The following is a 24,287-nucleotide window of genomic DNA, read 5'->3' on the forward strand; positions in this document are numbered from 1 at the left end:
TGGTTTAACTTCAGGAACACCAGAACTTAGTGGGAGGTTTTGGTTGATGTAAATTAAATGTTCCTGAGACACAGGAGCCAGCTTTGTGGTGCAGTTGGTTAAGCAGCCACTTGACACCCTTCAGCCCATATCAGAGTGCCTGCTCAAGTCCTGGCCACTCTGCATTCCATGAGCTTCCTGTTAATGTCCCTGGAACAGCAGTGGGAAAAGGCCCAAGAGCTTGGGCCCCTGCATCTACATTGGAGACCTGGAAGGAGTTCCTGCTCCCGGCTTCAGCCTGGCCCAGCCCTGGCTGTTGTGGCCATATGGAGAATGAACCAGCAGATGGAAGATCTCTCTCTCTCTCTCTTTTATTCTGCTTTTTAAATAAATAAATAAATCTTTTTTTTCTTTTATTTATTTATTTATTTTTTTTGACAGGCAGAGTGGACAGTGAGAGAGAGAGACAGAGAGAAAGGTCTTCCTTTGCTGTTGGTTCACCCTCCAATGGCCGCCGCGGCCGGCGCGCTGCGGCCAGCGCACCGCGCTGATCCGATGGCAGGAGCCAGGAGCCAGGTGCTTCTCCTGGTCTCCCATGGGGTGCAGGGCCCAAGCACCTGGGCCATCCTCCACTGCACTCCCGGGCCACAGCAGAGAGCTGGCCTGGAAGAGGGGCAACCGGGACAGAATCCGGTGCCCCGACCGGGACTAGAACCCGGTGTGCTGGCGCTGCTAGGCGGAGGATTAGCCTAGTGAGCCGCGGCGCCGGCTAAATAAATCTTTTAAAAAAAATTCCAGAGATACATAAGCAACACTATTAAAAAATAAGCTACAACAGGGGTGGGAGTTGTGGCACAGCAGGTTAAGGCTCCTCTTGGGACGCCTGCATCCCATGGCAGGGTGCCTGGGAATGAGTCCTGCTTCCACTTGTGATCCAGCTTCCTGTTAATGTGCACCCTGGGAGTAGCAGATTATGGCCCCAGGACTTGGGTCCCAGACAGGGTTCCTGGCTCCTGGCTTCAGCCTGGTCCAGCTCTAGCAGTTGTGGGCAACTGGGAGTGAACCAGAGGATTTAAGATCTCTCTCTCTCTCTCTCTCTCTCTCCCCCCCACTTCTCTCTCTTTCTGCCACACTGCTTTTCAAATAAATAAATAATCTGTTTAAAAAATCTACAACAACAGCATCACAACCAGACATTTTAAGCCGCTCGTCTTTCATGGTTCCTCTTCCCCACTGTTGGTGTCTCTGTGTCTCCTGCATGGTCTTCGGTCTCCCTATCAGAACTGCACACTACCTGGGTATAACCCTGCCAAGGAGGGTCCTGAAATCCCCTCAGAACTGTTTTCAGGCCATGTCATGAGGTGAACACAGCACACTCTGCATCAGCTGAGCACTCAGCCCTCACGAAGGACCGACGAGTTAGCCAGATCTCAGATTTTGAGTTCTCGTGCCCTCCATTCTGTGGACACATGCTCCTCAGATTTTAAGTTGGAATGTCGCTGGAGGAACTCTTAGCAAGTACAGTTACCCTGTCAAGGCTCTTTAATGCCAATGGGATACTAACTCTCATGGTTTACACAGGGATCACCATACAAGCACCTGGTTATAGCAGGGTGGGGCAACGATAGTGAACCGTGAGAGTTCACCGGGGTGCTTCTTACAGAAGGAACTACTTGGTTTCTCTCCCCAAAATTGATAAGCTCTTCCTCGAAGACAGTTTAACAGAGGTCCTACAACTGTCCAATTTATAGACTAGAAGGGACATATGTGATGCAAAAACATCCCCAAAATTTCATACTCTCACTGGCTGGTGTCGTGGATAAAGCCTCAGCCTGCGATGCCAGCCTCCCCTATGGGCGCCAGTTCGTGTCCCAGTTGCTCCACTTCTGATCCAGCTCCCTGCTAATGCACCTGGGAAGGCAGCGGAAGATGGTCCAGGTGCTTGGGGACCTGCACCCACCTGGGAGGCCTGGAAGAAGCTCCTGGCTCTGGCCTGGCCCAGACACAGCCATTGCAGCTATCTGGGGAGTAAACCAATAGATGGAAGATCTCTCTCTCTCTCTCACTCTCCCTTCCCCTCATTCTGTAACTCGGACTTTCAAATAAATTTAAACAATTGCATATTCTCCTGATGCTATGCAGGCAACCCAACGAGCCCAGATGGGGCCAAGAGAGCATGCGGGAAGCCATCTGCCCCCTGGAAGGCCCTAGAAGCCATCAGGGTCGGCACAGTGACTTCAGTCCAGATCTCTCGCTAAGGATGAGCTACTTCTTGGCCTCTGCACGTGTGGCTGGGGTCTCTGCAGTGACCATCCCAGGGCCCGGTCTTGTCACCTGCTGCTTATCAGCCATTACCTGGGAGGCAGTGATGCTGTGAGCCAGGGGGAGAGGCAGCCTCTCTAGATTGGGCTCCTCCCCAGGGGGCTCCCTGCAGGCCCTGGGGCTGGGGGGCAGACCTGCCTGCAGGAACTCTCCCCTGAGCACAGCTCTCCCGGGCTTGCCAGGGAGGCCCCGGGTTGTTCTCCAGGACAGGGGGTGTTTTTAAATACAGCCTAGAGGAAAGACCAAGAAATGACCGCCTGGCAGCAGGAGTCTAAGCCCCAGACTCCCTGCTGTCAGGGACAGGTCCTGGAAGGACACCTGGTAAACCCCAGATGTGGACACCGCACATGTGCGAGCTGCCGTACCTACTCCCTTCTTTACCAAAATGAAAACAGTACTTCTCTCCCCCTCCTCGTCCACTCAGACATCACATCACTGCCATAACTCTTCAGCAATCTGTGCCGGGAGGTTATATTTAGCCACTATTTGGCCCTCACGATGAGCCCGACTTCCTGCGGCAAGAAGTTCCCAGCAACACGGGGAGAGGCCAGGAGAATTCCGAGCCTCTGACACACACGGGGAGGCCCAGGGGGTTCAGACAGTGGAGGAGGAGCTGCAGAAGCAACTGGCCCCCGGGACTGCGGGGAGGGATCCCAGAGGGATGTGCTGAACATTCCCAGTCATCCTGGACAGCAGCCTGACGTGGGGACCGGGCCAACAGACACGCGTGGGGCACCCTGGACCCGGTCATTCATTCATTCACTCATTCACTCATTCACCACACTGCCTCAGTGGCCCCTATATGCCCTGGGCCTAGAGGAGCTCCCGGTCATCAGACAAGGGAGACTAGAAGGCATCCCCAGAAAGAGCCCTTGGCGGGGGCAGAAAGTGATGCCACAGTGAACCTGGAGGGTGGTAGGCAGTGGCAGGCTTCTGAGGCCCGGGAAACCCCCACCACCCTGGTGCCTGCCCTGGGCCCTGCCATCCAACCCTCTGGGTGCGTGCAGTGACAACGTAGCAGCCTCATCACAGGGGAGGAACGTCCCCGGTCTCCATGAGCTAGCAGGGAACAAGACCGGGTGTAACCGGCTGCCCAGTCTCGCCACAGCCCCGCGCCAGGCCAGCCACAGCAGGGCGAGGCCAACAACGGCTTCTGCTTAGCGGGTTTGCTCCACGTCTACTTCCACCTGCAAGAGTGGGGTGCTGGGAGCAGCTCCCCTGTCGAGTGGGCAGCACACCTTCTCCACCCCGACACGGCCCAGACCACTCCTACCTCCCCTCCTGGGAATCTGCCCTGTCCTGGCCCTCTGCAGAGGACCTGGCGTGTCCAGGGATGACAGGGCCTGTGGGGGGCAGCGGGCACTCACACAGCGTTCACTGAGGGTCTGCCAAGCACCATGTTGCATTTTTTTTTCTTTTTTTAACATTTTAGTTGGAGATAATTTTAGACCTTGGGAAGACTGACAAAAATAGTCCTGGGTTCCCCTGCACCCTTCGCCCGGCTTCTTCTTCTGTTAACTCCCATCTTACATAAGCCCAGAAAGTCATCAAAACTAAGGCATTCACCTCACCTCGGCGCAGTGCTGCCCACTTCCTCCGCGACTCGGGCTCGCCACAGTCCCCACCCCTCCCTGCTGTCCTCCCCAGCTTCAGCCACGGCCCCCGCCTCCCTGCCAGCTTCCTGGTGCCTTCTGAGCTGTGGCCCTGATGGCAGCCAGTTTCCTACAGGAAACTGAGGATTAACAAAGAAAAAAAAATAACCTGCCCAGGGTCCATGCCCCAGGTGCCCAAATGCCAGAGCACAGACCCAGTTTCCTGATAAGCACCTCCATGCTTGGGAATTGATTCGGGCTTTGCCAGCTTTTCCGCGTTTCTCTCTCTCTGCTCCAACAGCCAGTGCAGGATCCCACCTAGATCCTGTCCAGGACTAACCCGTCTCCTTAGTCTCTTCCCATCTGTGACACTTCCTCCACCTTTCCCAGTGTTTCACAACCCTGACGCTATTAGACAGTACTGGCCAGGTACCGGAGAACTCAAGAAGTTCACGGGAAAGGGAAGTTAATAAAACGATCAGTGTAGGGCCTAGTGCTTGGCACAGTGGTTGCGATGCTGCTCGGGATGCCTGCATCCCGTATTACAGTGCCAAGTTTAGCTCCTGGCTCCCCTGCCTCCAATCCAGCTTCCTGCTAATGTGCACCCTAGGAGGCAGCAGGTGACGGCTCCAGTATCTGAGTCCCTGCGAGAAGCTGGGAGACCTGGATGGAGTTCCAGGCTCCTAGCCTTGGCCTGGCCCAGCCCTGGACTGTTACAGGCATCTGGATTGTGAACTAGCAGATGAAAGATTCTCTCTCTCTCTCCCCTTGCCTTTCAAATGAATGAAAAATATAATAAAAAAATTTAAAGATGTTTATTTCAATGCAAAAGAACTGAAAATTCAAGCACTGTTTTTTGTAACCATAAACATTTTGAAGACCTCCTCTATACATTCATTTCAAATCTTTTTGTACCAAAATTAATTGATCTTTTCCTCCCACTTCCCACAAGCTTTCTGAAATAGCCTGGTGTTTTACCCTCAGGTGGGTGAGCCTGGTGCTTCCTCACGCTAACAGTGGGGTTATGTTCTGCGGGCTGGAAACCACAGAGGTGCTGAGCCTGGTTCAGGACCTCACACCGGAGGAACTCACATCAACACCCCGCCTTCCTGGGTTTCTTGGGTCCTTGGGGCAACCGGGTGGGACGGATAGTGCTATCTCCATTATACAGACAGGAAAACTGAGGCAAGGCGGGTACAGGCATTTGTCCAAGGTCACAGCGGTGGTAACCAGCAGAGAAAGAATCCGAATCAGGTTTCGTCTTTGGCTCTCTCTACGACACACCAAGCTACCATGTTAATTCTTTCCAGTTTAAAGTAATTCACCAGGATCTTGACTGTATAGAAAGCTGGATTTAGATGGCTAATCTCTCTAATCCCTCCTCGGCCCACAAGTGTGATTCTACAACCAAAGCATTGTCAAGATACCAGCAGATGCCTGCTGTTTGCCTGGCACAGGGGTTCGTCTTCTCTGGCTAAGGTTATCTCATTCAAATGCTTGCAGTGCTATCGTGGGGTAAATCCTACAGGGACACTAGCTCTCATTCCAAACTCAGGGCCAGAAGCACTTGGAATTTAGAATGTGGGGGCCTAACACCAGCCGTAAGCAAGCCCAGTCACACCTCGGCAGCCTGCTGTGTGAGCGTGTGTGTGTTAAGACACACGTGCCAGGTGACTGGAACTTGCCCAGCCGTGTCGGGGTCTGACCTGGGCTTTGAGAACTTGCGGTGTTCAGAGCTCTGGGGGTTTCAGAATCATGGACGAAAGACCATGGGCCTGTACTGTTCCTGTGATTGGCAGATGGGGAACTGTTTGAGGGTCTCGTGGCCGGGCAGGAGGCAGGCCTGCCCCGAACCTTGGGGCTTGGGATCAGCCGCAGGCGTTGAAGGCTCCCTGTTAGCCCTCAGTCGTCATTTTCCATGACAAAATTTTCTAAATATACTCAGCTGGCACCCAGGAGAAATGAAAATAAAACAAGACTTTTCAACACTGCCAGGCTCCCAGCTGCCCCCGCGGCAGGTCGGAAAGGAGATGGCCACACCCACACCGCCATCCCCAGGAGAGTTTCTGTCCTCCTGGGCCTTCCTCCTGCCTCAGGCACAGCCCGGTGCATTCAGCCCGGCTCCCATCTCTAGCCAGACCCCTGACATCACAGACTGTCCTTCATAATCCGTCACACATGCATCACCTACAGGTGGACCCAAACTCTTAGTGGCCCCGTACACACGTGTAGCCTGCGCTGCCTTTTGGCTCAGGTGCATGCTCTCTCCCACTGTGCCTGCTGCAGCAGGCAAAATTCAAGGCAAAATCCTTTAATTTGCCTCATAATTACTTTCCAGTTTGGAGATTTGGGAAGAAAGATCCAGACAGGTGCACTCATCACTAGTTTATATCTTCTTAAAAGACCCGGTCCGTCGACCTTCTCACTTGACCCCAGGATGATGGGAGGAGGCAATGAATACCTAATGGGCTGTATTCAGAAGGTAGCAATGCATACACTATAAAGAGAGCTGTCAATCTGCTAAACACAGAAACTCAGGCACATCCTCTGAGACAATGGGTTAATCCAGAGACAACAAGTTTGTGCAGCAAAGGAGAAAGTAACCAACGTACACCAGGAACTTGGCTGCCCTTAGCATGCTCAGGGTAACCTCATGTTGACACACACTGTAGAGTGCTTGTTCTGGGAGTAGGGGAACAAACATACGTGTACATGAATACTACATCTTTATCTTCCACCACGGGCACAGGCAGGTTCACCCATGCATTTCAGCAGTTAAAAGAATTAGCTGGGGGTCAGCGTTATGACATAGCAGGGCAAGCCACTGTCTACGATGCAGGCATCCCATATGGGCACTGGTTCAAATCCTAGCTGCTCCACTTCCAATCCAGCTCCCTGCTAATGTGCCTGAGAAAGCAGTGGAAGATGGCCCGAGTGCTTGGGCCCCTGCACCCATGTGGGAGACCCAGATGGAGTTCCAGGCTCCTGGCTTTGGCCTGGCCCAGCCCTAGCCACTGCAGCCACTTAGAGAGTGAACCAGCAGAAGGAAGATCTCTCTCTCTCTCCGTAAGTCTGCCTTTCAAATAAATAAATAAACCGTTAAAAGAAAGAGCTGGTGTTTGAGTCCCACAAAAGTGCTATCTTGAGCACTTGTCATGCATCACATATTTAATCCTTCCAGTAACGCTGAGAGACGGGTCCCTTCATTCACGTCCACGCTCTCTCCATGGCGGCCCACTTAACCTCAACAAACCATCAACCTCTAACAAAGGTTGCCTGGTACCCATCGCAGGTGAACTGTCTGGCTCCAAAGCCCATGCTCAGAACCTCAGCAGTAGGGCCGGGGAACATCCAGCCTCTGAGCTGTACAAACCCTGCGAGATCATTTGGCCAGTCTAACTGCGGGTGGGGCTCAAAATTCACTATGTCTACCCCAGGCTGAGTGTCAACTGACAGTTTTCTATGACCCCGAACGATCTTATAAATATCCAAATGGCCCCTGGCAGGGTGTGGGGGAAGGTTCCCCTCCCCCGCATCTGCAGTTTTGAGACACAGCCTGGGCCCAGGCTCAGGCTCAGGGCTAGGTGCCCTTCGCTTTGGACACGGGTGGTATGGACACTGCACGAGGTATTTTCCTTTCCTAATCCTCAGTGTTCCCCAGGAAACTGGACCGAACCAGACCACAGCTCAGAACACGCCAGGCTCTGGGGAGGCCAGGTCAGTGCTGAAGCTGGGTAAGACAACAGGAAGAGGCGGCGGCTCTGGGGAGCCAAAGCGTTTATGCTCGGCTACAGGTTTCAAGTGCATTTAAAAAATTCTTTTCTTAACTTGTTTTTCAAAGATTTATCTTTTTGAAAGGCAGAACTACAGAGAGAATCTTCCATCGGCTGATTCATTCCCCCAGATGGCCACAACGGCCAGGGCTGGGCCAGACTGAAGCCAGGAGCCAGGACTTTCTTCCGGGTCTCACACGTCGGTGCAGGGGGCCTAGTACTTGGGCCGTCGTCCACTGCTGTCCCAGGCGCATTAGCAGGGAGCTGGATCACACTGGGACTTGAACCAGTGTTCCAATATGGGACACCAGCATCGCAGGTGATGGCTTAACCCTCTGTGCCACATCGCTGTCCCCTGCTTCCCATCTGTGGGTCATCTCTCTCCAGGAGAGACGTCACCATGATCAGATAGTTCCACCAGGATTTCCCACCTGCCTTTTAACAGATAGCCCAGCATTTGATCAAAAACACTTTTTTTTTCTTTTAGGTTAAGTAAATTATATCTGTGCTCCCCAAACTTGGAGTAGCACCAAAGAACTCCACAGCCCGGCAGGAAAAAATGTTTTGAACAGGCTGCTGAATTATTTTTCCAGGATAAAAGTTCTGTGAGTGAGTGCCAGGAGTGGAAATTCAACGTTTGATCTCCGGCCGCCAGAGGCACAAATGAAAAGAACAAGGACCCCCCTGGGTCTGGAAGGGTGGTCTGCTATGCAGCCCCAGTCACCTGTTATCTTGTATTAGTTTTCCAGCACTCTTGTAACCCATGATCATAAACTCAGCAGCTTAAAACAACTCCCACTTATTATTGCACCGCTCTGCGGGTTCCAAGGCCAACATGGGTCTCACCAGGCTGAACTTGCGCAGTCGCCCAGGCTGCCTTCCTTCCTGGAGGCTGACAAGAGACCACTTCCAAGGCCATCCAAGTTGTGGGCAGAATCCTGCCTTGCTGCTCCAGACCCGAGCTCCCCGTGCCCTCACTGCCTGTCAGCCAGGGACCACCTTTAGCTGCTAAAGGCCTCCCTCTGGTCATCTGGGGCTGGGCTCCTGCATCCCAGAGCCAGCAAGGGCAATGGAGCGCCAGTTGAAGCCCTGGCTGCTCCACTTCCAATCCAGCCTCCCGCTCACACACCTGGAAAGGCAGCAGAGTCTATGGACTCCTGCCACCCACGGGGGCCTTCTCCAGCTGTGAGCACAGAGATTCCTAGCTGAGCAGGGCCTCTGCTTTCAAGCCCCCAGCCATGAGATGTGGCCCGTCTGGTTATCCGAGACACTTCCCTCCCTCCCTGGAGGTCCTTATCCACATCTAACAAAGGCACTTCCGCCAGGGAACATGCGAAGTTGCATAGTCACAGGTTCCAGCGTTGAGGTGCAGCTCCTGGGGGGATGGGGAACACTCTCCTGCCTACCCCATCCTTTTCCCGCCTCTGAGCCACAGTAAAGCAGGAATCCGTAAGGCTGGTGCCCAGTCCACTGGCTCTGGGTGTACGGTGATCACACCCGAGAGCCTCCCTCCCGCTGAATTCTCTGCTGTTTAGATGCAGTCACCTTTACCCAACCGGTGCTGCTGACCCTTCTTTCCTGGTCCAATGTGAAACAGATCAAATTTGCTCCAAATTTGCTAGGCGCCCGCCTTGGGGTGGTAACTGGGTCTGTTGCCTTCTGTGTTATGGCAATAATCAAACGGAATCAGCTCAACAGGCATTATTAGCTTATTCAGCAAACATTTAGGAGGAGTGGATGGTTAGCCTAGTGGTTAAGCCGCCCATTTCCTGGCTCCTGACTCCAGCTTCCTGCTAATGCACACCCTGGTGGGCAGCAGTGGCAGCTTAAGCAGCTGGGTCCCTGCCACGGACATGGGAGACTTGGTTTGAGCTCTGGCTCCCGGCTCCAGCTATCACTCTGCCTTTCAAATACATAAATAAATCTTATACACACACACACACACACACACACAGGAGGGAGGCAGAGGGGCTGAGGTGCACAGGTGCTAAGAGCTTTGGTGGGGCTGGGCCACAGGAAGAGGCTTGCCAGGATGTTAAGTCTAGCAAGGTTGGGCTCTGGGCCATGCCAAGAGCTTGGATTTCAGGTTAGAATCACGCAGATGGGGACTTTAAAATGTGGAGGGATGCAGGCAGTTGGCCTTTTATTTATTTATTTATTTATTTTTTGACAGGCAGAGTGGACAGTGAGAGAGAGAGAGACAGAGAGAAAGGTCTTCCTTTTGCCGTTGGTTCACCCTCCAATGGCCGCCGCGGCCGGTGCACTGCGGCCGGCGCACCGCACTGATCCGATGGCAGGAGCCAGGAGCCAGGTGCTTTTCCTGGTCTCCCATGGGGTGCAGGGTCCAAGCACCTGGGCCATCCTCCACTGCACTCTCTGGCCACAGCAGAGGGCTGGCCTAGAAGAGGGGCAACCGGGACAGAATCCGGCGCCCCGACCGGGACTAGAACCCGGTGTGCCGGTGCCGCTAGGCGGAGGATTAGCCTAGTGAGCCGCGGCGCCGGCCACAGTTGGCCTTTTAAAGGAGAACTCTAACAGCCAGGGAGAGGGGGAATCCCCTGTTCAGGGACTGGAGGGCAGGAAGGCCAGCCAGGCTGTGCAATAAGCAGCTCAGGCCAGAAATGGGGGCTCCAAACTCGGGCAGAGACAGAGGGGTGGGGAGCATGGAGGAGACAGGAACAGGGCTTGGGGACTGGCAGTGGGGGCCTAGGGCAAGAGGGTGTCAGAGGTGACGGCGAGAACTTGGGCTCGAACGAGCAGGCCTGGCTTATAAACCGAGGTTCCCCGAACTTGCGAACAGTGGAGGAGGTGGAGCAAGTGTGCAGCAGGAGACAGACAGGTTCAGGGTTAGGGGTGCTGGGCTCCTGTTCACAGGGATCAGCCTATGCTGTCCAGGGAGGGCTCATTCTGGAACAAGGATCTCGAGGGAAACCCGAAGTCTCCATGAGTCAGGGGTCCACGCTCAACAAGAAACACCCCAGGAACCACCTGTGGTCGTGTCAGAGCGCTGGGCTCTCAGGACAGGGCCTTCCTGGGCGCCGAGTCACTTCCAGACTCAGGGGGAGCTCACTCTAGATTCACGATGTGGAGCTGAGACCAAAACTGGTGGCTGTTCGTTCAGTTCTCTACTCAATGTAATTCATCCTTCACCCCACAAACCCTTAGCAAGCGGTGCCCGGGGCTGGGAAAACAGAGTGGCAAAGATGAACCAGGCGCTCGCCATACGGTTATCAGAATGCTTGCCGTGTACCAAGCCCAGGCAGTGCTCCCGGGGCTGACCTGTGATTCCAAGGGGAGCTGCCCTGGACCCGACCCAGAGAAGGAACTGTACAGCTCCTGCCTGTGTCCTGTCCTGATGGGCCATGTTAGACGAGAGGCAAGGACACAGCATCAGTCAAGATACACCCCGGGCTGGCCCCAGGGGCCACACCAGCAGCTACAGCCCTCTGTGAGCCACAGGGAGAAGGACACGGCCTCCGCTTTGCTCAGAAACACACGGCCTGAGTTCCCAGGCTCTCACACTGGCTCACGTGGCTCCATCACTCGTGGCTGGATCTGGAACTTGGGGCCACGAGCCGAGTCTGAGGCTACACGCTCCCACGCCTCCTTTGGGCCTGAAGACACGCTCTCTCCCACCCCTTGGAGACCTTTTTGCCTGGGCTGAGTTGGCACAAAGCCCACTGCTAGGTGCTAGGGAAATAATCACAATCACAGGTGGGGAACAAACATGGGGCCCATGCACCACGGAGGAACGCAGACAACAAATGGGAACCACGGGCAGCATGCTAACAGCAGGCTGGCAACAGGGCTCAACTTCTGGGCTACCTGCTCCAGCAGCCCTGGGAAGAGGCCGCTGGCCTGTGCTCCACCCATTAGGGAACTGCTCCCCAGTTCCGGGACGGCATCAGCGATGCCCTCTGGGCATGGCCAGACTTGACTGACAGAGACCTCAAGGGAAGCATGGACGGGGAGAGGGCAAGTGCTTGGACCCTGACTCGGGCACCAGGGAGGACAGTGTTTTGTTCTGCTTTGCTGTCTCGGCCTTTTGTATTTTGAACAAATTCAGAAAACTGAACAAAATGAAAATGTGCAACCTAGTGGATCACCACACACTGCTACCCAGGACGTCAGAGGTCCCCCTGCCCACCCCCACCCCTGCTCCTCCTCTACACCCCAAGGGCCTTTCACTGGACCCCTCTGGAATCACTTCCTTTCTTTTCTATGTGGTTTTACCATCTAGAGAAGCACCTCTAAACACTGGTTTCATTTTTTTAAAGATTTATTTATTTACTTGAGAGGTAGAGTTATAGACACGGAAAGGGAGGCAGAGAGAGAGAGAGAGAGATCTTCCATCTGCTGGTTCACTCCCCAAATGGCTGCAACGGCCTGAAGCCAGGAGCCAGGAGCTTCTTCCGGGTCTCCCCACACAGGTGCAGGGGCCCAAACACCTGGGCCATCTTCTACTGCTTTCTCAGGCCATAGCAGAGAGCTGGATCAGAAGTGGAACAGCCGGGACTAGAACCAGTGCCAATATGGGATGCTCACGCCACAGGCAGAGGCTTAGCCCACTACGGCACAGTACCATCCCCTCATTTTGCCTATTTTTTTTTAACTTAATACTCATATAAATGGGAGCATAGAGAAGGTGTCTTTTTGTTCACTCAACAACATGTCTCTAAGATTCATCCACGTTGTTAAGTATCACTAGAAATCATTCATTGTCATGGGTATATAGCTTTCCAATGCAAGGCGGTATCACTATTTGATATCCACATACTGTCAATGCCCTTTGGAGCTGCTTCCAGTTGGGACTAAGGTAAAATATGCGGCTAACTGTCCTATCTTTTGGGGCCTGAGTGTGCATCTCTGTTGAGCCTGTAGCCAGTAGTGGAGCTGTTGCTCTGTTGAATAGACACAGCTTCTGTTTTAGGATAATGTTAGACGGTGTTGCAACAGTTGCGCCAGCTTATAGTCCCATGGACACTGCGTGAGCCTTTTTACAGCTCCAAGTCCTTGTCAAGTGCTTGCCACTGTCACTATGCTGCTCACTGTGGCTTCAGCCATCCTGATGGGCGCGGAATAGAATCTCACCGTAATGATGATCTGCATTGTCTTCGTCCTCCACAAAGCTGCACGCTTGTTCCTATATGGACTGGCTGTCTGCTTGTCTTTTTTTATAAATACCTCCTGCTAATTGTTTTATTATCTCTTTTTCTAAAAGATTTATTTATTTATTTGAGAGGCAGAAGTTACAGACAGAGAGATCTTCCATCCACTCATTCACTCCCCAAATGGCCTCAACAGCCAGAGCTGGGTCGATCAGAAGCCAGAAGCCGGAAGCCAGAAGCCAGAAGCCAGAAGCCAGGAGTTTCTTCCAGGTCTCTCGTGTGGGCGCAGGGGCCCAAGCCCTTGGGTCATGCTTTACTGTCTTGCCAGACGTATCAGCAGGGAGCAGGATCTGAAGTGAAGCAGCTGGGACTCGAACCAGTGCTCATATAGGACGGTAGTGTCACACACGGCAGCTTAATCCCTAGCACAATGCCAGCCCATCCTTTTTTTCTTTATTGACTGATTCCATATTTTGGGTATAGATTCTTTGATAGTATGTATTGCAAAATTTTTCTTCTGTGAGGAACTTGCAAATATCTAAATAAGTCCATTGGAAAAGACTTAGAAAAAAAATCTATGTATCTTTTCTAAGTTACCAGGCATAGGCCAGACCTCGGCTCTAAAAGGATCTGCAGAAAGAAAAATATAACCCTTGGGATCCAACGTGCCGGGTTCAAAGCTCCACTCTGCCTCTCCCAGGCCAGTCACTTACCCTCTGAGTCCCAGTGGCCATATCTGAAAACCGACCACCATCACCCACTGAAAATCACCCCTGGTTGTTCTGTGGCTTTGAAGTGGTTCTGTGCAAGCAGGCTTCTACTATAAACAGCGGTAGCTGCCGTGAAATCCGAGGCACTAGGCCACACTGGCTTCCTGGCCGTCCGGGCAGCTTCCTGAGCTGTCTCGTCGCGTTATTAGCAGGCGGCAACAGCTTTCTGATTCAAGAAAATATGCCGATCTCTCTTCTGCCATCTGAGCCAAAGGACACTGTTAAATCCCAGTCTCCTCTTACCAGCGTCAGATTGGACTGCCCAGGAGCTGGGAACGGGGCTCCTCCCTGCCTGCCCAGGCAGGAAAACAGGAAGCGGCCTCCACCCTGCCGGGAGGTGGGGCTGCCAAGCTCCCTTCCCTGGGTGGGCACCTCTCCAGGCCATTAGCCCTGCTCCACGCAGCAGCAGCAGAACTGGCCACTGGCCCACAGCACCACCGCACTGGGCTGAGCTCCGGCCACACCCAGGTCACCTCCACACTGCCCTCTGGCAGTGGCATCAGAGGCCCAGTGGATGGGGTGCATCCAATGGTCCTTACCAGTGCCTGGTGGACGGCTGCAAGAAACATTATCCATGCTCAAGTAGGGTGGGGGTCTGCTCTACTGGGCCCCGTGGACACGCCCCTGCCCTGCCTAAGGGACAGCACCACCCTTTGGGGAGCCCCATGTCCCTGGGGGCCCATCCACATGCAGGAAGCAGTTGAAAGTCCTGTAAACAGTTCAGAGCTCAGTGGAACTATGCACCCCTCTATATAGCATGAAAGCACATATGGGGGCTGAGTGTTTAGCTTAGAGGTTAAGTTCAGGCTCAGCGGCTGAGCCACCGCCTGCCATGCTAGCATCCCATGCTGGAGTGCCAGTTTGAGTCCCAGCTGCTCCACTTTCGACCCAGCTCCCTGCCAATGCAACTGGAAAGCAGCAGATGATAGCTGAAGTATATTAGCCCCTGCCACCCATGTGGGAGACCCAGAAAGAGTTTCTGGCTCCTGGCTTTGGCCTGGCCCAGCTTCAGCCACTGGGGTCGTTTGGGGAGTGAACCAGCAGATGGAAAATTTTCTCTCTCTCTCTCCCCTCACTGCACTCTATCTTAAGATACTAACTTCCCATAGTGGACTGCCTGGGTTCAAAGCCAGGCTCTGGCTCCTGACTCCAGCTTCCTGCTAATGCAGACCATGGGGCAACAGGTGATGATTCAAGTAAGTAGGTTCCTGTCACCCATGTGGGAGACCTGGATTGAGCTCCCAGCTCCTGGCTTCAGCCCATCTCAGTCCCAGCCTTCAGTGGCATGAAAGGAGTGAACCAGCAAATGGGAGCTTTCTCAGTGTTTCTCAAATTTAAATATATAAATTAAATATTTGAGACCTGGAAGGACCTTCTGTAATCTTTTCCAGCCTCCTCATTCTGTAACAAGAAATCCAGGGGGCTGGCATTGTGGCACAGCAGGTAAAGCTGCTGCCCGTGATGCCAGCATCCCATATGGGCACCGGTTTGAGTCCTGGCTGCTCCACTTCCAATTCAGCTCTCTGCTAACGTGTCTGGGAAAGCAGCAGAAGATGGCCTGAGTGTTAGGGCCCCTACACCCATGTGGGAGACCTGGAAAAAGCTCCTGGCTTTAGCCTGGCACTGGCCATTGCAGTCATCTGGGGAATGAATCAGCAGATGGAAGATCTCCCTCCCTCTTCCCTCCTCCCTTCATCTCCCCCTTTCCCTCCCCCATCCCCTCCCCCTCTCCCTCCCCCTCTCCACTGCTCTCCTTACAGGTTAAGGACCTTGAGTCCCTGAGATGCTGGGGACCCTAAGGGTTTCAGGTTTTGGATTTTGGAATCTTTGCACACACATTAGGAGGTCTCTTGGGGATGAGATCTAAGTCTAAACAGGAAATTCATGCACACGTCTTATACACCTTACATGCACAACCTGAAGGTGATTTTCGGCAGTTTTTTTTTTTTTTTAAACACTTTTCGGGGTGTGAAATTTTCCACTTGCTTGCAGAGTCAATCAGTGCTCAGAAAGTTTTGACTTCAGAGCATTCTGGGTATCAGATGCTCGACTGGTTCTCACACTTAACCTAATGGCCCTCACCCCAACACCTGCATGCAGGCCACCACCAGCCAGCCATGTCCAGGTGCCCAGGACACGAGGCCCATCTCTCTCCCTCCCTCCAATATCTTCTAGCTCAGACAGCTCTCACCTGTGTCGAAAAGACACCCTGGGCAAGGCCAAGACCACATTTTAGAAGTGTTTTATAAAGTGTCCACAACATTATGGAAACACAAACAGTTGACCTTGAGCCCTGATGCTGTGTGTAGACGTTGCAAACTCTGTGCGGAGTGGGTTCCCCCGAGCCTGGCTGTCAGGGGGCTGGGCAGGAGCCTCCCTTGTACTCTGGGTGCCCAGGCCTGGCCCATCGAGTGGGCACATGGCAAGAGTTAATCACTGGATAAATCAAAGGAGAGAGAGAATCTCCAAACTGTGCATAGGAGAAGTTCGCTGCAAGTGGGGGCCTGCCCACAGCGCCCAGTCCTCCAGCTTTTCACGCTCATGCATTTGGCAACTGGGCACCTGTGTCTGCCTACTGCCAGGGCCCAGCCTGGGCGCTGAGACCCACAGCCTACTCCAGAGAACACAGCAGCTGGAAGGGAAACCAAGCTTGGGCTTGGGGGAATGAGAGGAGACACCCAGTAGCCCAGGGCTCAGGGTTACTCAAACACATGATCTGGATGTGGCCAGGCTGTAGGGGCTGTCTAATAAAGTGAGGCGGAACAAGAACAGGGAACAAGGGAGCAGGGACCCTGCTGGTACCGCATCATGCAGGCTCTCGGAGAAAGGAACTTAGTTGGGGTTTAGGCACAAGCCACCCCATGGGCTGTCTGGGGGCAGGAAGGATGGATGACAAGGATGCAGGCGAGGGGCAGGAAGAGCAGGAGCAGTGAGGAGCAAGGGCTGAGGTACCAGAGCAGCAGCACGGGGTGGCAGCAACAGCACATGGCTGTGAGCACAGGAAGGAGGGTGACAGACAGCTGATCCCAGGGGGATGACAGCCACGGTGAGGGTGGAGTACCCAGGGCCAGATGTCCCAAGGGAAGTGGTCACACACGGGCTGGGGAGTCATGAGGGAGATGTGGGGAGCCCACATCATGGAGCCACCGGGTGGGGGGAGTGGACAGGAAGCGCAAGACGTAGGGGGAGCACAGTGAAGAAAGAATGGAGTTGGTGGGTGCCAGGCAGGGACAGATGGACACGGGGAGAGCACCAGCATAAAGCCAGGCTCTGCGGCCAGCTCTTACTTCAGAACCTTGAGCTACTTCCGAACCCCAGAAGCCTCAACTCCCTCATCTGCAGCACAGGGATCACGGGCTGAGCGTCCCCAATTCCAAAAAGTGCTCCCCAATCTGACACTCTCTTAACACCCACAGTGGAGAATTCCACACCTAACCTCCTGTGACAGGCCACGGTCAAAACACAGGTGCACCAAAAACACTACCTAAAATGAGCTCCTGGCTACGTGCAGAAATGGTGCGGTGAGAGAGAGATGGCCTTCCGTTCCATCCCCACGCAATCTCGTTACGTGCGTGCAAATATTCTGAAACCCAGCAAACTCGGAATCCCAGATCCCTTCCGGTCCCCAGCATTGTGCATAGGGGATGTACTTAACTGGGATAATTCATCAAATTGTTGCAAGGACCAGAAAGGTTGGCTTGCGTGAGGCCTTAACCGCATTCACCTAGGAAGTGGGCAGTAAACGTTGCCTCTTATCGCCATGGAGAGGAGAAGCACAGCATCTTTCACCCAAAAAGCCAGCTCAGATTGTCCATGAGGACATCAGCCCACTCACGGCTCTCCCTGCAAGAGGGCAGCTGCTCAGACCTCAGGCGGCCTGTGTTCTCGACACTTCTTGTCCACGAGCAGTAGGGGAAGGAAGGTGCGAGCCAAGGATGAGACTCAACGTGCTACACTGCCTTGTTCTGAGCGTTTGGGCTGCCAAAAACCAAACTCGGCAGGTGGATTCCTCCCCGCTGCAGGAAGCAGGTCGGAAGCCATCTTGGTTTTGGGGGTACAACCTGAACAGACAGAGCCATCCCAGAGTCCATAGGGTGCCAAGGCCATGGCGGTGCATCAGTGGTCACTGTCCTGGCCGCACACGAGCCTGAGCTCATCAACTGTCAGTGATCACCCCAGGCCAGCTGAGACAGGCCCTGCAGGGTGTTTTGTTTTTTGTTTTTTAAATAAAGAGCTGCTAGATGATTCGAACACACAGCCAGGGCTGAGGATCACAGAACCTTCCAGCGGTCAGTCTCAGGTTGAGATGGCAGGAACACCCCCAAGTTCAACAGGGATGCGGCTATCCAATGGTGAGGCTCTGGCTTCCCAGCTGACTTCCTCTGTGTGATCTCGGACTGTCCCTCAGCTTCTCTGAGCCTGAGATCATGGCTGTACGTCACCCAGCACGTTCCCTGAACCCAACAGGCCCACAAGAAGTGTTTGTTTCTGTCTCTCTTCTCTAGAATCTGTCTCCTGCTCTGCCCAACACACGACGCCTAAAGGTCCTTTACTCCCTGGCTCACTCTGCCCACGGAGACGGCTCTTGCATCTGTGTTTCCCCAGCCCCACCCCCTCCTCTGCTTCCAGCACCCACCTACCGCAGAGCGGGGCTGTTCCCTCCCGTAGTGAGCACGGTCCTACAGGGGCTCTGGCTGAGACGCAGGCTCAGAGGCAGTGCGGTGGGGGCGGGGCCTGAGGTCCTGCCTTGGAGATGCAGGTACTGCCCCGTGCTCAGACCGCACGGCGCAGCACGGCTTGCAGAGGAGCCCGCATGGCCCGTCCACCCCTTTGCTGACTCATGAGCTCCCCCGGGGCTGGTCTCTTTATCTTACTCATCTCTGTGTCCCCTCCACGCTCTGTGCTCATAAATGGATGCTGAGAGAGTAAAGAAACCAAAGACAGAAGAACCCATTTGCGGGCTAAGTAAACATAGACGGGGCATCTGGCTCGTCTGTGACTGGCAGGCCCCCTGCTTCATCCCAGAGTCGCCCTCTGGGCTGATGTGAGGACAGTGTGGTGCAAGGGGCCCAAGGCTTGGAACCTGGAGTCCTGGCTTAGAATCCTGACCCTTCTGCTCCCCAACAGGCTGACCCTGGGCAAGACGACAAGACCTAGGCATCGTGCAGATCCCACACCGTCAAGTGCTCCAGACAACTCAGCAGCTTTTCCAAGGGCAAGAAGACCTGCAGGTGGCTTGTGTTGCACTGGATGGGACACACCAGGGGGCTGCAGGCAGCTCAGCGGTCCCCCATTTGGCAGGGTCAGTGGCCCCCACAGGGGGAGAGGAGAGTAGAAGAGAGCAGATTTCTGGGAAGAGACCAGGAAGCAAGGCTGAGCGGAGGGTGCAGATGCTGGGGCACGAGAAGGCTGGGGAAGCAACCAGAGCCCTTCGGGGTTGGCATCATGGAAGCCTCTGCCTGCAGCACTGGCATCCCACATGAGCTTCAGTTCAAGTCCCGGCTGTTCCACTTCTGACCCAGCTCCCTGCTAATGCACCTGAGAAAGCAGCGGAGGATGGCCCGAATAATAAGTCCCTGCCACCCACATCGGAGACCTGGATGGAGTTCCAGGCTCCTGGCTTTGGCCTGGACCAGCCCCAGCCACTGTATTGCAGTCATTTGGGGAATGAACTGGTGGATGGAAGATCTCTCTTTCTCTCTGTCTCTCTGTCACTCTGCCTTCCAAACAATAAAATAAATAAATCTTGAACAAATTAAATAAAAAGCAATTAGAGCCCTTTCTTGGACAGGCCAGGTCCAGGGCTCCCAGCTTGATGAGACCAGGAAAGAACTCAGGGCAACGCAACAGAACAGCAGGTAATTACACATGTCTCCTGTGGCCCGCAGCTGACCTGTCCACCCAGGCACAGGGCTCTGCAGCCGCTGGTGCAACCAGCAATTTACTACCCTTGACTACAGACTACAGACGGCTGACCAGGAGCCTCGGGCAGTGCAGGGGACCTGTAGGTAAGCACAAGACACAGTTGTTGACCGCGGGCCACACAGAAGCTAGGAAGACAGTACAATTGCCCCCCACCCCGAGTCTGTGGGAGCGTTGGTTCCAGGCTGCCCTGTAGGTATCAAAATGCAGGAATGCTCAAGTCCCATTTATCTGCATGGAACCTACCTATGCCCTCCAGTATACTTGAAATCATCTCCAGATGACTTTTCTTTTCTTTCTTTCTTTCTTTTTTTTTTGACAGGCAGAGTTAGACAGTGAGAGTGAGAGAGAGACAGAGAGAAAGGTCTTCCTTTTTCCGTTAGTTCACTCCCCAAGTAGCTGTTACAGCCAGTGTGTTGCGGCCCTTGCACTGCGCCAATCCGAAGCCAGGAGCCAGGTGCTTCCTCCTGGTCTCCCATGCGGGTGCAGGGCCCAAGAACTTGGGCCATCTTCCACTGCACTCCCGGGCCACAGCAGAGAGCTGGACTGGAAGAGGAGTAACCGGGACAGAACTGACACCCTGACCAGGACTAGAACCCGGGGTGCCAGCGCTGCAGGCGGAAGATTAGCCTAGTGAGCCGCAGTGCCGGCCCAGATGACTTTCAATACCCAAGAGGATAGAAATGCTAAGGAAAAGGTTGTCATACTGTATCGTCCAGGGACCAAGGACAAGGACAAAGTCCGCACGTTTTCCCAAAGGACGCCCCTTTCTCCTGACCAGCGAATGGCTGGATCTGCACAGTGTGAGTTGACGGCCACTAGGTGGTTTACCAAGCAGCGTCAGAGGTGGCAGTGGCCCAGGCGGCGCCTCTCTCCACCTCAGCCAACGAGTGCAGTCTAGGGCATCCACTCTGGAAGCTTCTCAGCCATTCCCCATCTTAGGAATGCCCCCCCCCCCCGCCCGCCCCGCAAGTGCTAACTCATGCTCCTAGGCGTGGCTCCGTCCCAGGCGAGGGCTCCGACCTCAGTAGCCTGCTCTGCATCCTTCTGCCCTTAGTAATTATCCCATAACCCAGGAACACGTCTGCCCCTCTGGGGAGGAGCTCACCACACTCCTGCCTTCTTCTCCCCGCCCAGACTATAATCATCCTCACTAAGACAGCGCTCCGGGCTCACAAATGCCTTCACGCACGTGGGATTTCACTTAATCCCGGCAATAAACCTGTGAGGGGCACGTGATCTCTCTTTTACAATAAGGAAACGGAGGCTTAGACAACGTGCTGGCGGCCGCACGACCCACGCACACGCCCGGCTGTAAAACTCAAAACGTCTTCTAGCTCCAGACTCGAAGGCAGAGCCAGGCAGGGACCACGTCCAGCGGTGTGACCTCTGCCAAGTTCCTTGACCTCTCCATGCCTCAGTTCCCACACTGTACAGTATGGCTGCTCCCCACCTCATAGGTTCTGGCCAAGATTCAAGAAGGTAATACACTGAAGGGGTTAGAACGGTGTCAAACACTATACTTAGGTACAATTATTATTCTACCTTAGCTGATTCTCATGGTCTCCTAACTCATTAAACTTTTTTTCTCTAACTCATTTTGATATCTCATGACACATTTGATAGGTAGTCATTAAGCCAAATAAGTGTTTGCAGATTGACTAACGTTAGGTTTTAGTCCTGTTCTCTTCTTTTCTCGTTCTTCTGCTCCCTTCATGAGTTTAACAAGGGGCTGGTGCTGTGCTGTAGCAGGTCAAGCCGCTGCCAACAGCGCCAGCACACCATATGGGCACCGGTTTGGGTCCTGGCTGCTCCACTTCAGATCCAGCTCCCTGCTAATGCAATTGGGAAAGCAAAGGAAGACGGTCCAAATCCTTGGTCCCCTGTACCCATGTGGGAGACCTGGAAGAAGCTCCTGGCTCCTGGCTTCGGATTGGCCCAGCTCTGGCTGTTGCAGCCATTTGGGTAGTGAACCAGTGGATGGAAGACCTCTCTCCTCTTTCTCTCTCTCTCCCTCTTTCTCTCCCTGTAACTCTGCCTTTCAAATAAATAAATACATCTTAAAAAAAAAAAAAAAGATTTCAACAGCCAAAAACTTCTCTTTTCCATCTCAGCTCTACCCAGCACCCTCCAACCCGGATACACATGGCCAAACCTGGCCAACGACAAGTGTTCCATAGAATATAAAATACCAAAGAACGCCGACCAAGCCTGGATAGCACAGGGACGTGCCAGTCACGGCAGGCAACTTCCAGACCTAACTTCCATCACCGCGGCGGCTCAATGTCTTAACATCTACTCCTCTGCCGCTCCAGCTTCTTATGTTTCTGATGCTGTAGAAGACACGGGGTTTCATAAAGTAGCACCTACTATTTTCCCCTTTCATTAAAAAGATGAAATAGGCATGCTGCTTTGCAAGAAGCCTTGGATAAGCAAGACAGAACACCCAAGACTGTAATATAGAAAGCTGCCTGTTTCCAATGGTCCTGACTGTTGGGGTTGGGGTTGGGGTTGGGGTTAGAGTTGGGGTTGGGGTTGGGGTTACAGGGAGAGGAGCAAGCTTGAAGTTGGGTTGGAGGCTGGGAGGCCCTCGACTACTTGTCTCTTCTTTCCTGGGGCACAGAGAAGAAACGGCAGAGATTCTAGAACACTCCAGTGTGACTGAATGGGATGCAGAACTTACTCAAGATCCCAGCTACGGGGCACTCAGGCCCGCCCTATCTTCTCTATCTTTTCCACGTGGGTGCAGAACACACAGCAGAAGAGACAGCCTCTGGCAGTGACAGCCCGGACCGGCTCTTCAAAGCCTCCTCTCCCAGAGCCAGGAGAGCAGGGAGCAGATCTGCCCCGACAACTTTGGCGCTCGGGATGAAGAGCGAGCGAGGGCTGTGCCCTGGGAAACAGGTCTCACACACACGCCAAGCATGCGCACCATAAACACCACCACTGCAGTGAGCTCGATCCATATGCCCGGCGTTAAACCCGGAGGTGAAAATGCATTGTGGCTTTTTGTTGATGGCACGGAGGGATTCTGGCTCCAAGCCCTGTCCAGGCAGAAGGAACAGGGCAGCCTGCCTATCAGCCGCAGGCACATCTTGCGGGGAAGAAAAGGCAAAACCCCAAGTCAGAGCTCTGGGCAGCCCTGACCGGCGGAGTTTGTCAGGCCCAGCACTCGGTTCCTGCCCCCTGGTCACGGTCCAGGCCGGGCCACACTCGCATTTCCCACATTCCTGCTCACCAAGCAGACCCCTCCGGCCGGCCACTGAGAGCCAAGCCAGAAGCCCCCGGAGGAATGGGATGCACGGGTGAGGGATGAAGGGGAGGGTGAGGTAAGTGCAAGCCAGAAGCTGGGGGCTTCACTGCCAAGCCCAGCGTCCCGCTCTCCGCTCCCACACTTGCCTGGGTCCCAAGTGTCCCCCCACGCGCCTCCCCTGCCCTTCCATTCCGTAGCCCCTCTCTGGGGGCTCCTGTCCTTCCCGCCTGCCCTGTGTGACCCCTGTCCGGTCCCCTCCCTCTCCAGCCCCCTCCTCCGAGCCCGCCCCTGCCCCTCCTGCCTTTCCCCTCCAGACCACCTGGGATGCCCCCCCCCCCCGGGGGTTCTCCAGGACCCGCGCGCCACATGCCTCCGCTCACGGCCGCCTGGTTCCGTCCTCTTCCTGAGCCTCCAAGACCGCTTACTCTCCTCAAAGCACCTCCCGGACACTGCGTCTCTCGGCGTGCCCCCAACGATGCCCCGGGATCCCCCTCGCCGCGTCCTCACCTGAGTCCGCTCGAAGCTCTCGCGCTCCGCCGCCTCCAGCCCCGCGCCCACCCCGCGCCGGCTTAGCACCTTGGGCAGCGGGTTGGGCACCTGCTTCATGGAGCTGGCCATCCGGTCCATGTCGCCGAGAGGAGCAGAGTCAGGGGCCCTCGGCAGCCCCGGGATCCCCACGGCGCCGCACGCCCCGCCCTACCCGCGGGGATCCGGCGCTAACGGGACGACTGGCACCTCCCATTGGCTGGGAGCGCTGCCGGTCTCCTCGAGACCCCGCCCCACCTCGAGAGGCTTCCCCGCCCGCCCCCGCCCCTCCGGAGCCCCTCGGCCCGTCCTGCCCTGCTGGTCCCTCGAGGCGCTCCGTGACTGGCCCGGTGGCCTGTCCATCACCGCGGGCCCGCTGTCCGCTGAGGGGACGGGGCGGGGCCTGGGCGGGCTGCCCTGACCTGCCCTCGCTCGCCCCGCCCCGCCGCCCGGCGCGCCGCTCGCCCCTCCCCCAGCCGGCCGTCCCCGCTCGCCCCGAGCGCGCCGGCCGCCGGAGAGCGCCACCTCAGGCTTCCCGCTCCGGGGGCTGGGCGGGGGCCGGCGGGCCGGGAACTCTGGCCTGCCCAGGGGAACCCAGCCCGCGGGAATAGCCTGTTTACTCGTTTCTGGTGCCTGGGGCGAGAGGGCGCGGGACCGGCGAGCCGGGCGCGGCCCCAAGCCCCGGGCGGCCAGGCTGGGCCAGGGGAGGTCCCGCGTCGGCGTCGGGCCGACCCTCACCCAGCCCCACCCCACCCCCAGCACCCCGTATCCTGAGCCTTCCCGCCCCTCGGTGGTGGTCGCCCAGTCCCCAGCGGACGTCCCGGGACCCCTTTCCAGACCGCTCGTCGTCTGGACCGGCCGGGGGCAGCCCCTGTGGTCACTTTATTCTGGGCCCGGGCGGCCCCTCGCGTCCAGCGTCAGCCCAGGTACGGCCTGGCGCTGGCTAGGGTGGTCCTTGGCCGAGGCGCCCGGGCCGGGCTAGACGAATTCCCTTCGGATGTTTCTGAGAAAAAAAAAAAAATTTTTTTTTTTTTGAAACTGCA

At 55.1% G+C, this 24,287-nt stretch overlaps 1 protein-coding gene across 1 annotated transcript in view; it reads right to left on the reverse strand.

The window, feature by feature from the left end:
• The window catches only part of HIP1 (huntingtin interacting protein 1), a 138,455-nt gene extending 115,029 nt beyond the window's left edge, over positions 1 to 23,426 (reverse strand). Inside the window, exon 1 of the mRNA XM_051835462.3 lies at positions 23,227 to 23,426. Coding sequence (XP_051691422.3) covers positions 23,227 to 23,346 — 120 coding nt within the window. The 5' untranslated portion in view covers positions 23,347 to 23,426. The remainder of the gene's footprint in view (positions 1 to 23,226) is intronic.
• Between the last annotated feature and the right edge of the window lie 861 nt (positions 23,427 to 24,287).

This window comes from Oryctolagus cuniculus, chromosome 19 (genome assembly GCF_051225735.1).
Source record: "Oryctolagus cuniculus isolate XC-2025 breed Fujian yellow rabbit chromosome 19, ASM5122573v1, whole genome shotgun sequence".
Taxonomy (NCBI): Eukaryota; Metazoa; Chordata; class Mammalia; order Lagomorpha; family Leporidae; genus Oryctolagus; species Oryctolagus cuniculus.